The 16,278-nt window shown below is 34.6% G+C and overlaps 1 protein-coding gene across 1 annotated transcript in view; it reads left to right on the forward strand.

The window, feature by feature from the left end:
* Nucleotides 1-16,278, forward strand: part of shot (dystonin-like protein short stop) — a 1,304,552-nt gene that overhangs the window by 394,552 nt on the left and 893,722 nt on the right. Inside the window, exons 24-25 of the mRNA XM_090402172.1 lie at nt 4,195-4,372; nt 15,143-15,291. Coding sequence (XP_090258298.1) covers nt 4,195-4,372; nt 15,143-15,291 — 327 coding nt within the window. The remainder of the gene's footprint in view (nt 1-4,194; nt 4,373-15,142; nt 15,292-16,278) is intronic.

Below are 16,278 nucleotides of genomic sequence, written 5' to 3' on the forward strand. Positions count from 1 at the left end.
CAATTTATCCTTCAGAGCTGTTGAATAAATTGCTTCTGTAACAGTTTCACTTTTTTTGAGGTACATCATAAGGATTACACCATCCATATTCCAGGAGACAATGGCAAGAACCTCCCCTTATGACTTTTGTGTTTGGAACTTCTTTGGCCGTGGAGAACCTTTGTATCTCCACTCTTTTTACTGTTGTTTGGTCTCTGGGTCATAGTGATGAAGCCATGTTTGATCAACAGTCCCAATACAAGCCAAAAAAATTTTGCACCTAATTTCTCAAAATGACCCAAAATCTCCTGAGATAATAATAAGCACATGTTCTCTTTTGGTCGGCATTCAAACATTTGGGGACCTGCTTCACTGAGAGCTTCTGCATGTCCAGATGTTGGTGGATAACGATCCCAACTCATTCCCTGGATATCTCTGAGTCTTTGCAATGTTTTTGGCTGGCATTCATCTATCATCAAGGATCATGGCATGCACTGCATCGATGTTTTCAGTTGTGATCACTTTGGAAAGTCTTCCTTACCTGGGGGCATCTTTGTCTCAGGATGCCCAGTTTTAAACTTGGCCACCCATCTGGAGACTGTTGGATATGTTCGGCCACTGTCCCTAAAGTCTCACCAAAGTTTGGTGAATCTCAGTTGCAGACTTTTCTTGCAACATGACAAACTTGATGATGGCCCACACCTCTGACCCTTCGAATTTCTTCAAAACCTCTGACGTATTCTTATATATCAGAAAAGAAAAAATAGATTATTACAATTTAAAGAAACATGGGGATTTAAAGGGTTTAAGATATGTTCTTTCTTGTGATTATATTAGCTGCTTCAATATAATTCTTGTTCTAGGTGTTTATCAAAACTTTTCAGCCTTCCTTCATAGAGTTTTGACAAGATAGTTACCCATAGGTTTTCGTTGGCTGGTCCCTATAAGAAGAGATTGATTGGATTATGAATTATAAAATTTGGTTGACAGGCTGAAAAGAGAGAGAGAGGATCTGATAGAAAGTTATGTTCCTAAGGGGAATTTTATAATATAGATGCTCATGGCGAAGTTTTTCATTATGGGAAAGGAGAGTAAAGAATTGAGGGTCATTCCTTGAAGTTAAGTAATACTGTTGTAATCTGCAAAGTTCAGTTAGTGAGAGCTGCAGATGAATGGAATGGTTGCTAGAAACATTTGGGAATGCATTGTCACTGGATGAGTTTAAGAAGAGTTATGATCCACCACTCAAATAAAGAACCAAAAGGCTTCAGTTCAGTGACACATACACACACATTTACATAGGCAAAGTGGATATTAGATCCAGCCTAATTTCAAAGCCACATGTTGAAACTATGAAAGTTTTGCACATTGACCAGAGAGCTTGTGGGAATACATTCATGAGTTTCCTTAGTGTGGACTACTTAGAAGACATAGGCGCTGCCCAAGCATCTATATATTTGCCTTTTATTAGTCCATTTTTATAAGGTTTCACTGGTTGGTTCTCTTCAGAGACCAGGCAGAAATCTTAAAGCAAAAACTCTCATTGTACTAAGGAACTTGAAATGTCAAAGAAATGTATTTTTCATGAGCAAACTCTCGTTTGGTGCATAAAAGTAATTACTAAAATAAGAGTCAAAATGCCTTTATGCATGACTGAGAGTTTGCTTTCATTGTACATACCTTAGTACAACAAAAGTTTTTGCTCTCTTAAGGTTTCTTCCTGGTCTTTGAAGAGAACCACCAGTTTGAAACCTTATCAAAATGGACTAATAAAAGGTGAATATATAGATGCGGTGCCTGTGTCTTCTAAGTAGTCCACACTAAGGCAACTCATGAATGCTGAGGAATGTATTCCCCCCAAGCTCTCTGGTCAACTTATGAAACTTTCATAGTTTCTACATTTGGCTTTGAAATGATGCTGGATGTAATATCCACTTTGCCTATGTAAATGTGCATCACTGAACTGAAGCTTTTTGGCTCTTTATTTTAGTAATTACTTTTACGCACCGACCGAGAGTTCGCTTATGAAAAATACTTTTTTTTTTGACATTTCAAGTTCCTTAGTACAATGAGAGTTTTTGCTCTCTTAAGGTTTCTTAAAGTTTGCCTGGTATCTGAAGAGAACCAACCATTTTGAAACAGCTGTCAGACCAGCAAAACCTTATCAAAATGGACTAATAAAAGGTGAATATATAAATACTTGGGCGGTGCCTATGTCTTCTAAGTAGTCCACACTAAGGCAACTATGATTGCTGAGGAATGTATTCCCACAAGCTCTTTGGTCAACTCACGAAACTTTCATAGTTTCTACATTTGGCTTTGAAATAATGCTGGATCTAATATCCACTTTGCCTATGTAAGTTATGATACATGTTAGGTGAATAATATTAGTCTGGACCTCCTGTTATGCATATTTTGATGTCATAGAGATACTTGGATGATGATACTTTATAATTTTCTTACAGTAAAACGCATTGTGTTATAAAAATTATATATGCAGATTAGCTGAATGTTCATAAGGACCATTATAAATGACATTCTACACAAATGTATAATACACCAAATTGCTATTTGTAGATACTAAGTAGAACAAATAACACTTTCTGTATATACTTTTAGTAAAAAAAAAGCAAACATTTAAATATATAATAAGCAAATTTTGAACTACTTAAAGGCTTATTGTTATGTATATATATATTCAACTACTTGAAGAAATTTCATGAACAAAAAGAGAACTCTGCCAAGCACACCGAACTAAATGTATATAAGATAGTATTCAAAACCTAAAGGCAGATCTGTAAGTTGAGTTAGAATGTGTAATTAAAGACTTGAAGGCTACTGCTGCAAAAGTTCTAAAAAATTAGAGTTTATGCTAATTTTAGAACTTTTGATCTTGATAAGTTTTAGGGTGTTGGGAACATAAATGTATCCTAAGTTTACAGCTCTAGAATTTTCTTATTGAGATCCAATTTATGTGTTGTGGCCCTTTGCTCCTGCTTTGGATTTTTCATACCAGTATCTGATCTGGTGGAATTGGTAGGCTGTGCCATCTCATCTTGAGAATACTATGCACTATTTGATCTGATAATCTGATATATTGTAATCCAGGAACTAGATGTAATATTGAAGTGCCTAGATGTAATATCCAAGTATATAATTTGTATCTTTAATTTATAGTACAACCAAGTGAAAAAAAACTATCTCTACTCCAGAGTATTTTAATAATAATAATTTGGAGAAACTCACAATAGTAATTTACAATAAATAACATTATTTAATAATAACTGCACAAGCTTGTACTAAATCAAAGGCTTTCTTGTAATGAATAAAAAACCAAGACATAATGGTAGAAATTAAAGATGCCAAGAAATTATATTCTTGGTTTCATCCTTTATCCAAGCATAAGCAAACAAAGTTTGCGTGTGAAGTAACTTTGCAACTGGGAAGGCAATTACCTTAGTATCCAATAATGCAGTGCACATATTCTTACACACATGTATAATGCTATGCATTATGGGAAGAGCCATTATGTTCTTGGTTTGATGAAACCAAGATTATAATTTCTTGTCATCTTTAACTCTTAGTGAAAAAAGTAAAAAACTTTCAACATCTATCTCTAATCCAGAGCATTTTGTTAACAAGGTGTGACACCTTTTGACTATTCGTATATGAAAATATAACTTCGGCATTACTTCAACCTTAGTATCATCTCTGGGTCTAGCTCCCACTGACGAGACCTCAATAAAGGTTGAAACTGATCGGGTAGTGACCCGTCCCATAATGCATAGCATTATATATACCCGTAAGGATATGTGCTCTGCATTATGGGATACTAAGGCAAGTGATGTGAAGTCATTAGTTTCTATATACGAGTTGTCCCAGTCCTGACTATATTTCAGGTGCAAACTTTGTTTGCTTACACTTGGATAAATTATTAAACCAAGTATATAATTTCTTGGTATCTTTAATATTTGTTACTGTTATCATATTTTACTGAATAGGTATGCAGTATAGGTTTTCAATAATACTACATTTGTATATCAATTTGAACATGTTTGTTCTAACTATAATACTTTCATAAAGTAGAAAATAGATTTTGGAAAGTTATGTGGTAATATTTTTTTAATATTTTCTTTCATTAGTAGTTATCAATTTTGAGTTTTTTTCATAGCTATTTAAAAAAAAAATTAGCCTTACTAAGTTGGTATTATGCAGTTCCGTAGTATGGAAGTCACTCAGAGGGAAAGTATAATCAAAGCTTTAAATGAAGATACACAGAAGCTCTTAAATGAAGGTCAGAGTGATGATCCAGCTTTAAGAAGGCTTCAAGATGAGATGTCATATTGTAATAAACTGTTCCTTGAATTTCAGAAGATGTTAGAAATAGATGAAGGTAAGGAATAATTTAGTGAACAATTTGTAGAATGTTTTTGTCAAAATTTTGGAAATGTAGACTACTCACAGCCACTTTTGCCTTCTGATATTTTTTTGCTCTCTTTATTCCCTGGTTTGTTTAAAATCTTTTTGATTGATTGAAAATGTTAGGTCTGCTGGAAGAATTATTATGTTTGATTTGAAATATTAGTTCAAAGTCTCTCAGCAGTGTGTGTGTGTGTGTGTGGTTTCCTGAATCTTGTCCCCCACTTTTTTTTTTTCTTTTAATCTGCTTGTGAATAAATAAAAACACAACTTTATTGATGAATACCTGTATTTGTTAAACATATAATACACACATATCTAATGCTTTCACTGTTAACTCTAAACTGTCTCCCACAACACTTTAATTTGAGTGAAAAACGAAGAATGATAGGAACAAAGAGCCAATTGAGCTTTCTCGATCGCAAACTCATAGGTAGGGACTATTACATAATGCCTGCCTGGTTGGCCGAGTGGTTAGTGTATCCACTCTCCAGCCAAAAGGCTGCAGGTTCGAATCTTGCTGTGGGCATGGATGTTTGTGATTGTCTGTGAAAATACTAGTGGTGGACAGTAGATGGCGTTGGCATAGATTATGCGGTTGGTGGATGATGGGTAGATGAGGTTGAGTGACGGAGACAGAGCTGTAGAGTAGGTGCCCTCCCTCAATGAGTTTTTGGACTCCCTGCAGGTGTCGCATAATAAAATAACACATTACTTAACACTATCCTGTACTTGTTCTTCAATCTGTCTTATTCAACTGGCATCTACCCTACATCCATCCCACCCCAAAGAAAGGTGATAAAAGTCAACCAGTGAACTACTGTCAAATTGCTCTCACTTCTGTTCTCTTTTTTTCTAAAATTATGGAGAATGTAATCAATAGCCAACTCTTGAACCACCTGGAGACCTACCAACTAATCAGTGACCAGCAGTACAGTTTCCACCACTCACGATCTACTGATTTTCTTGCTTTCACCACCCACCTCTTGACTGAAGCCATGGAAAAATTTGGAGAAACTCACATGGTTGCCCTTGACATTTCAAAGTCATTTGATCAGGTTTGTCACAGGGCCCTACTTAGCAAACTGCTATCCTATGGTCCGTCTTCCACACTATGCAACGGAATCACCAACTTTCTAACTGGTTGCACACTATGTGTCATGGTGGACAGTTTCCTCCCCTCATATTTCCCCCACCAGTGCAGGAGTACCCTAGGGTTCCATTCTTTCATCCACTCTCTTCTTCCTGTATATAAACAACCTGCTCTCACAGACTTCCAGTCCTGTCTGTAGTTTTGCTGATGTTAGTACACTCCATTCCTCCTTTTCATTTGACAAATCTTGAAATGCTAAGGTATTAGAATCCTCAAGATCCACCACCCATTGGCCTGACTTCAGCCTCTTCGCTTTATCCCAATGTGACAAGGACAGCCTTGTAATACAACTAAAACTCCATCCTGTCTGATCTCTCGCAAGAAAGAGCTTGCATCCTTTCTCCTCTTATCTTGAAGGCTAAGGCTCTTACCGTCAAGAATACTTGAATACTGAGATATCCAAACACACCAGATTTCCCTTCTAAGACTGACCTCCATCTTTGATCTTTCCTGGCACAAACGTATTTCAACACCTATAGCTTTTCCAGTCGCCAAAAAACTTAATCTACTTTTTTGCACAGGGCACTACTTCACACTTTTACAGCTACTAACTCAATAAAAATCCCAAATCTGCCCAAACATGGAATATTGCTCCCATATTTGGGGTACTGCACCAAAATCCTCTCTAAGATTGAGAACCAAACAGTAGAGTAGGAAATGAATACCAGACATATCAGAATGTTCTGGTAAAATTTGGATAAAAGAACAAAACTAATAATAATGGTAAGTACCAGTTGGATTTTTTCTGTTTAACACAAACTTGCCATTACTAATATTGCATTCCAACCTAAGTGTTGATGAATTCACGTGAAAATAATAATAAAGCCTCATTGACTTTTTTGTGTGATAGTGATATCTTTATCTGGTATGGATATTTAGACATTGATTATCATTTATGTTTGATATTTAGTGAAGAAAACACATCTGATGGCAATAATGAACTAACTAAATTTGTTTAACTCCTAAATTATTAAGCCAGTATTTTGTCCTTGGCCACCAAAGTATCTTCATGGGCACAAAGAAAAACATGAAGCACATGCATGCATGCAGGCAGGCACACCAAAAAGAAGCCAAACATACCGATTGTAAAAAAGTGGGCATCTTCAGTGACACTAACTGGTGTCCTCTATTGGTGCTGTGATGGAATCTTGCTGAATCTCAAAATTATGGTCTCCTAGATAATGCATTGCAGCCAAATTTGTTTAGATTTTGAGAACAATGTAGCACTGTGGTTGTTTCCAGAATTACTCTCTCTCTCTCTCTCTCTCTCTCTCTCTCTCTGATTTATATTTGCTTCTGTATAAAACGAAAGTTCCCTCCTCATTGGATCCAGTTATCTGTATCCATGGCATGGTCTGCCACTCTGGAACAGCTAGAGTGCAGATGATGCAGGAGCAAGGGATACTGTAGACACCAGGATAACCTGGCTGATGGAAAGGATGTTTTGGTGAGCTAGGTAAGGGTGGGTAATTTTTGATATGGTTTGAAGGGAGTCTGTATGTTATACCTTTTTAAGAATAGGTGGATGACATTTAGTATGTGGTGCCCCAGATGTAGGGGATGTCAGTGGATTTTTTTGTTCTAGATTTTTTTTAGGAGATAGTGAGAATGGGTGGGGAGCTCTGTTGGTTTTGTGAATGGCAAGAGCCATTGCCTAAAAAAGGGTCCTGAATGTGATTGTTTTGGTAGTGAGAGTAGTGTGGTCTAAACAGATACTTCTGGCTCTGTTTGCTAAGGTTTTAATAATTTCATACTGCTGGGAGGTGTTATTGTGTGAAGAAGGTACAGTCATCTTCATCACTATCTGACTGATCTTTAGAGGCTCCTGCATATGAAAAAATGATTTTTTCTTTAAACTGTTATTGTTATATATTTCACATTATTATTCAAGCTGCATGATGGAGGGAACTGTATTAATCTTCTATAATACAGCATTATTGTAAGTTTTTTGACAAAAAATTAACTTTAAAGCACTGCCATTAATAGCAGTCTTCTTCGTAAATTTTTCATAATAAATAGTGTGAGTGCAGGGATGACTGAGGAAATAGCCACCTCTGGAGTAGAATAGTGCAAGAATGATGGCAAAGAGCTGGTTACAGTTTCCTAAGTTTCAAATCTGAATGGGTAGGTAATGATATTATGTAAAGGTAACTACAGTTGCAATTCTACCTCCAATCAGGGAAAGTAGCCATGCAGTTTTCTCCAGGGAGGTTGCCCAACATATGGAATTTTTAATCAAGAACGGTTTTATGTAGAACTACAAAGTTGGTGATTATGACAAACTTAAGAGGCAACTTGGAGAAGTTACATGGAATGAATCTCATTAGTGCATGGAAAGCAGTCAGGGATTGTTTGAGCAAAGTAGTAGTATCAGACTGTACATACCCAGGGTCAGGAGGTTAACCGAGTAGGAATGAGTAGCAATATAAAGAGAGAGCTGCAAAAAAGAAAGCATTATGGAAGGAATATAAACAAAAAAACATGATCACATGCTCATGAGCAATATAAAGCACTAGCAAGAAGGTTATCAAGTATGGTAAGGAAGGCTGAATTAGATTTTGAGAGAAAATTAGCTGCAGATCAAAGTAAATCCAAAAAATTTTTTTGCTATGTAGCAGTTATGAGAAAGAACAATTATGGAAAATTAAATTTACTCATTGCTGATGGCAGGAAAGTCACTGAAGCAGAAGAAACAGTCCAGTTACTAAGTGATCACTTTGCAAGCTTATATCATCCAGGTGGTGACTTTGCAGTTACTGATGTGAGAATTGAGATAGACATAGTGGAAGTACTTAATGTATTGAAAATATCAGTGCGAATACAGCAGTGGGCCTGGATAGTATGTCAACTCATGTGCCATGAGAATGTGCAAGTAAGCTGGCAGTTCCAGCTTATGAAGTTGTTTAATCTAAGTCTCAGTTCTGTCAAGGTTCCAAGGGAATGGAAGGAGGTTAAGATACCTCCATTACATAAAGGTGATGCCCAGACAGAAGTAGGAAATTACAGATCAATTATTACTTCTGGAGTGGTGTTTGAAGTGTTGGAAAGGTTGGTTAAAAGTACAATTCAGGAATGGGTGGATAGCAGTATGATACTCTATGGCAGCGTTTCCCAGATTTTTCCTATGATGGAACACTTCACAAATCCTGAAATTTTCACGGAACACCTTGATTATTTTGTTATGTATTAATAATTAATTATGGCATAATCATAAAGAGTATTAGTGCATTTATGTATATGGTATGACATGTTGACAAATATAAAATTACATTTAAATCAGTTATCAATCACTGGACTAATGAAATCTTGTATCATATTGTAGTTTCCTCAGGCCAACATCATTAAATTAATTTGTGTTGATTTTCATTGACATATCCCATTCTGATCATTAAAAATTTATAATATTATTTATATTATAAGTACTTACGAGTGAATGCAGACTTTTTCTGCTGTGTGCTGGTAGTTCCCCCCTCCTTTTGTACATCCTGGTGATCGCTTTGTAGGCTGGAGGTGGATGAATCATTATCTGTTGCATCACAAACACCTTCAATAAGAGATTTCTTAAGACCAAAATTAAACCAAGTCCCTTGTCTCTTATTCATATTAAAATTTAAATCTGTAGCCCTATTACTTTTAAAAAATCATAGCACTATGGTTTCAAAACAAGCACTTTCACCCTACAATATGAACTTGCGAAGAAAGTATTCAGTATTACTAGATTTGAGATACAGACTACCTTGATCTCCAATTTCAGTGGAAAAATTTTCTTTATACTTCCTTGTCAATTGGTCACTATCATTTGCAACACAGATGTTATTTCGTTCAGTTTTGAGAACAGAGGATACGCTGCCCATTGTTGTAATCACCTTGCAGACAATTTTTATGACCGGTCATAAACGGTATACCCTTTTCTGAATGTTGAAAGATTTCGATGTGTGAAAATTAGCGATAATTCATGAATATTTCCATTTTTAAAAATATGTAGCTTGGTCACTGACATTTGCAACACAGATGTTATTTTGTTCAGTTTTGAGAACAGAGGATACGCCACCCATTGTTGTAATCGGCTTGCAGGCAATTTTTATGGCCGGTCATAAACAGCGGTATTCCCTTTCCCGAATTACTTCCATGTTTAAAAATATAAGGCTTGGTCACTGACATCACGGAACACTTATTCACTTTCCGCAGAACACAATTTGGGAAACCCTTCTCTATGCGGTGGGGGGGGGGCAGCATGGTTTTGTAAAAGGTAGGTCTTGCCTCATAATGTATTCATGTTTTATGATAAGGTGGTTATAAAGCAGAATTGGATAAAGGAAATGGCTACACTATGATACTGCTAAACTTTGCGAAGGCATCTGACAGAACACCACCTGGAAAATTATGACATAAGTTGGAGCAAATGGGAATGAGGATTTTAGCATGGATTGGTGGGGGAGGGGACTGATAGACAGACATCAGAGGGTTATGTATGGCAGAGTGGAATTAAGGCAAATGAGGATGACAAGTGGAGAGTGACTACTTTTTAATTTGTACATTAATGATATAGTGGAAAATTTGAGGGGAAGATATTCAGTTGGGAGGGCAGTGTTCAGTGTGGGCAAAGGACAGTGATTGTCAGTTGCAAGTGTTGTAAAATGTAAGGTACTTTGAGATGAAATGGTCATCACACAATTCATATTGATGGTACTAAATTAAATGAGACTGGGTATCTGGAGATTTTTTCTGGAGTGATGTTTGAAGTATTGGAAAGGTTGGTTAAAAGTAAAATTCAAGAATGGGTGGGTAGGAATATGATACTCTATGGGGTTGCGGGGGTTAGGTTAGAGTTACAATGATGGTGGATAGAGATCTGAAAGAGATTCAGAGGACATATTGAAGGAGTTGCCAAATAGCTTAGAGCATAGGTTCCGAAAGTGGGTGGTATTGCCCCCAGTGGGCACTGAAGCCTTCTGGGGGGGGGGGGGGGCTATAGTGGGATCAGAAGCATTTTGGGGCGCTCTAGGGGTCGGTGGCTCTTTATAGAAGAAATTAATAATATATATTTAAAAATTAATTATTTTCGTGATTTTGCGATTAGAATCATTTAAAATTTAAATATAGCATTTTAATTCATCTTATGCCTGTCTTCCACAATCAATTTTCTATTTCAATTATTTAATCATTTGAAAATTTACCATGTCAGATAGAAATAGATGTCAATTTTCTATGTCAATGAGAAAATAGAGCATGTATATATGTGTGTATAATAGGTTATGTTTACAGTAGCAAATATATTCGTTGTATTTCATTTCAAAATATGTATAAAATATATAAAACCACTTTTCTAATTGATGCAATGCAATCTCTTAATTGTATTCCACATTTTCATATTTAAACCATTGTATGAAACTGTGCATAATGTTATTCTAGCATACATTTTACAATATTTACATATGGGCTACATTTCACCAAAATCGGTATAGCAATAACTGTGTTCAAGATGAAGCACATATTGGCTACTTCTTTTTAAAAATTTAACGGCATAAGCAGTAATGTATCATTAGTTGCTATTTACGTCAAAAATATCAAACAGCTTGAACACGGAAAACTGTTATAATGGGGGGGGGGGGGGGGTTACAAAATTTATGTCTTGCAAAGTGGGCAGTGGCCTGAAAAAGTTTGTGAACCTATGGCTTAGAGCAGTGGTTCTCAACCGGTGGTCCCCTGAACACTGGTGTTCTGCGGAAGGTGAATAGGTGTTCCGCGAGAAGTTCTGGAATTTGTCATTTTTCAATTTATTTGTCAGCACAAATTAATTTAACGATGGTTTAATTGATGTTAATTATTAATCAAGAATTAATTATCAATTATTGATTAATAATAAAAAAATCAGCTAAATTGCCAATTAATTATTAATTTATACATTACAAATAACCAAAGTGTTCCGCAAAAATTTCAGGATTTGTGAAGTGTTCCGTAGTCGAAAAAAGTTTGAGAAACACTGGCTTAGAGGATTACTTGGATATTGAAGAAGACATTGACAAGTAAAGATTGGGAGGTTATGATTCGGTGACATGTTGACTACTATGCATAGATTTTGTCACCTGCATTTCTTGGGGATCAGGGAGGTGGTGGATAAGATTCAGAGATGAGTGACCAAGTTGGTGACAGTTCTGTGAAGTGTTCCCTATGAGGATAGATTGAGAGTATATGAATTGCAGAGTTTAGCTGACAGGCAGAGGAGAGATGATATGATAGAAACTTATAAGTTACTAAAGGGATTCTGTGGATTGACACAAAAGAAAATTTTCTGTGAATTTGGAGTAGGGAGAAAACAATGGGTAACACTTGGATGGATTGCGCTGCAGTCAAAACATGCTGGAAGTACCTAAAGCTAACAAAGAAATTTTTCATAAATCTTTCGAGTGCATTGCAATGAGCAGCTATAATAAACTTCCGAACGAAATTAAATCTATAACCTCAGAAAAAGATTGAGAAACTACCTTACTTTATGGGATTAAAGAATGTTGACAATTATTTTAAACCTGTAGTATAAGAGATCATTATAACTCATATATCATAACCAATTAAGGTATTGTTTTAAAATTGGTTCATTCAATTAGGAATTAAAATATCAACATGTACATTATTATAACTGGTGAGGGAGCCCCTGGACTCTCAGTGTCTGTTTAAGCTAATTACTTTTCTAGTAACCAGTATGGCTACGGCCCTTGGTTACACATATTTGCATTAACTAACTTACATTACCCTAAACCAATTACTTATCATAACTTTGAAACCATTTGAAATATATTATATTCTACTTGCATATATGAGAAAACGTTTTATTAACCATAATAAAATAATAGCCATAATAAGTGTTAGTACCAACAGAATATGATGGTAATACTTGAATTTTATTTTGTAACTTTGTACTGTGCATTGAATTGTATTGTGAATATTGTCATAATCATACAAGTTGAATAGTATAATATGTATAATTTGTATACGTGATGTGAATAATAAACATTAAACATTATTCAAAACATTCAACTTGGAAGTTATATAAAAGTATGGTTTAGTAAGGGTGTGTGTACTAGGTTCTTGACTTGGAGAGTGGTTAATGAGTGGAATGAATTGAAAGAGGTGATTGTGAGTGCCTCAACAGTGAATAAGCTTAAGGTCCTGTATGATAGGTATTGTGTTAATGTATAGTGCAGATCTCCTGCAATGAGTCTTTTGACTCCATGGAATACTCATATAAATAATAATAATAATACTGACCATCACATAACAATGGAGTGAAGGAAAAAATATCTTCTTGGAATCTGTGTTTATATTTTTCTTTCAATGGAATATTATTCACATCTAGAGTGGTACCTCTTTGTTTATCAAAATTAATCAATACCTATTCACATCCATCCCAATCTCTACTGTTATACCATTCTCATTCCATCCCTTACAGTGGGGAATGAGAATGGTATAACACATTAAAATCTCATATTTCAAATCATCATAAAAAACTGACACAAGGCATACGGGCATTTTTCATTATTTAGTATTTGTAATTACGCTACTTCTCAGATTTAAAAAAAAAAAAAAGAAAACTTAATGCATGAGCATGCAACCATTAGCTTGTAAAAATAATCATAATTTAAAATTCTGAATATTTTTACGTATTGTTTGTTAGTATGTTTATTAGTTTTAGTTTCATAACACACCTTGTCGGCACTTGTGATGTGCCCGTTATTGAAATTGTTTTGTCAAAGTGATATGTAAAGCAGTTAAAATTTATGTATACTTACCGGATTTGGATAGTTGTGTTACTTTAAACGATTTTATTGTAGTTTAAAATATTAAGTTGTGTTTTATGAAGACATTCTCTTGTAGCTAACAGAGACAACGTGTCAGCCATTATACTTAGTTTCTCGCTTGCCACTTTCAAGGAGTGCGCATGCTCGCCGAGAAGTTTGATGTGTGATTGACAGCTGACAGAAAGTGTTCGGTATCGTAGTAACGAAGAGAAATAAACAACAGTGTTCGGAGAGAAAATTAGAACACAGGCCGGCAGATATTTAGATTTGGAGGAAATTGAGTTTTTTTATATAACAGTCGGAGGAAAATCAATAGTATATTCCAAAAAAGGAATCGTGGAACTATGAAGTTTTAAAGTGGAATAAGTATTGATAAATAAAAGAAAATATTGCTATAGATGTTTTAAAAGAAATATTCGAGGAAACGCTAATTGGAAAATTAGTAGTAGATTTTATAAAGGCAATCGTAGAACTGAGAGTTTTTTTTTTTTTTTTTTAAGTTAAGGAAAAGTTAAGACTGTTAATAAGCATTAGTGAATAAAAGAAGAAATTGCTATTTACGTTCTAAAGGCATGTTCGAGAAAACTCTGATTATGAAGTTTCATCTGTCTTATAGATGCCGAATCTAACTATTATTTCTATTGGAAAGGAGACAGAATTGAGTTAGGAAAAATTAATGTGTGCTACATGAGTGATGAGAAAGGATCCTATGAAAATGAAGAATAAAGTCATATATCTTCGGAAAAGGAACTTGACAGAGAAAGAAACTGGCTGTGAACATTTTGTCATTGTGAAAACAAAGTGTTTAGTCTAGTCTTAAGTGTAAGTTTATTTTTAAAAGGCCTTGGATCCAATTATTTTTGTAGTTAGTTATAGTTATGTAAAGTTGTTTGAAGTGTATATATATTGTTTTTGTTATATTAAATGTGTTTATTTTGTATTTTGGTCTTGCGTTAGTGATTTTTTGGATTTTGTAAGAAATAGTAAAAATGTGGTCATTGCACCAATCGGAGTGAACCCTTGTGCAATAAATAAATATAATAAAAGCACTCGGAATTTAAAAATAATTGTTAGAAAAAGAGATTAAATAAAATAAATAAAAATCCTATATTTAAACAATGGTGAAGCCGGTATGATTAAAAATAATATAAAAATCACTAATTATTAACAAGCTACTTGAATTCACTTAATTTTAAAACTGCCAAGCCAAAATTTTCAGCTTATTTATTTCCCTTAATTCTAATGTGGAACATTCCTCATTTATTCCTTGCTGAAATTTACAGTCTACAGTTATTATTAGATAGAGTTGAATTAGGGTGTTTCTCAAATAGATGTTGTATCCATTCTCTTTTAAAATGATAATTACACTGTCTTTTAATGATAATAAAATTCATTGAAAATATGAGAAACATAAACTGCAGACTGCATGTTTTAAAGTGAAGTACACCTTTCTTTTCATGTTAAGGGCATAACACTCCTACTTATTTTGATTAACCAGTTAAGGAAAACTTATTCTTTTCTTTCCAAATTCTGCTTGAATCATGATACTTATCATTTTCTTGAATCTGGTCAGTCAGTAGCCACTCATTCTGAGATTTATACATAAATTGAACTTTATATTAATATAGTTTACTAAGCTTGAAGTAGTTAGCATACTTTATTTCCATTGTGAATCAGTAATTATATTGTTTTGTTTATATGAATAAATTTTTTTATAATTATTTCTCTTGTGAGAATTTGATACTAAATTGATGAATTAATATTGAATTAATAACTTTCATTGGTATATTTATAGTTGACAGAGCAACAAGTAACAAGTTTATTGAGAAAGCTTTGCATCTGAAAGATACATTAATGGAGAAAGAAAGAATACTGAAGACCAGGTCGCAGGCTTCTATTCCCAGAAATAAGGAGACTTTGGATAACTTAGTTTCACAACATAAGGTTATTTTTCATTTCGTTATCTATTTATGTAGTCTATCCAATATGGATAGACCTGCCTCTTCAACACTTATCATATATGGATATAATCTATCTGACCACATGGATCTTGTTTCCTCTCAACTATTATTATTATTATGGGCTACTCCATGGAATCCTTAGATTCATTTATTGAGGGAGGCCCTAAATGTCATGCCAAGTACTAGCCAACATTCGTGCAGTATCTGTCATACTTTGCTTTGAACTTGTTCACAGTCATAGCACCCACATCAGACTCTGGCAACCTATTCCACTCATTTACCTCTCCAAGCAAAAAATCTGAACACCCTTGCTAACTGCACTCTTACTCAGTTTCCAAGGAAACTGTGTTGTTTTCCCACAACCAGACCTGTTCTGAAAATTTAAATTTTCCTGTATATTGTACCATTTTTTAAATTTATTTTTATCTTGCTTTTTTATTACCCTTCTTTCTTTCGTTTCTTTTTTTTTTTTTTAAATTTATATTTTTCTTTTACTTGAATCAAAGAGGAATAAACTTCTTTTGAAGAAACACCAGTGGGAAGCAGCACTGCTTCTTCTAGATAGAAACACAAAACGCCTGTAGCTTGTTTAGCTTGTGCTGTATAATATTAACATAATTCTTTCACTTTCCTCCTATTTCCAAGAGGTGGGGGAGACAAAACAATGATAAATAGCAATAACAGAATTATATCCACTTTAATTGGTGAGCATTGAAATATATTATGGCAATGGCACAAGAGGCTCCACATGTTGTCATAATGCTATGACTACTTTTAGAATCCTGAGTTTCTTCATACCAAGGGACCATCCCTCAGAAATATTCCATCAAATTATTACATGGATACGACCTGCAAATACAAACTTTATTGACAAAGTGAAGGTAAAGCAATGGGCTCTCCATTTTCTCCTGTCTTTTCAGTTATCTTATCCTTGCCAACTTGTGCTTAGAACACTTGGAGATAAAATGCT

Source organism: Typopeltis vanoorti, chromosome 12 (assembly GCF_054136105.1).
Source record: "Typopeltis vanoorti isolate ZY-2024b chromosome 12, IOZ_Tvanoo_1.0, whole genome shotgun sequence".
NCBI lineage: Eukaryota > Metazoa > Arthropoda > Arachnida > Uropygi > Thelyphonidae > Typopeltis > Typopeltis vanoorti.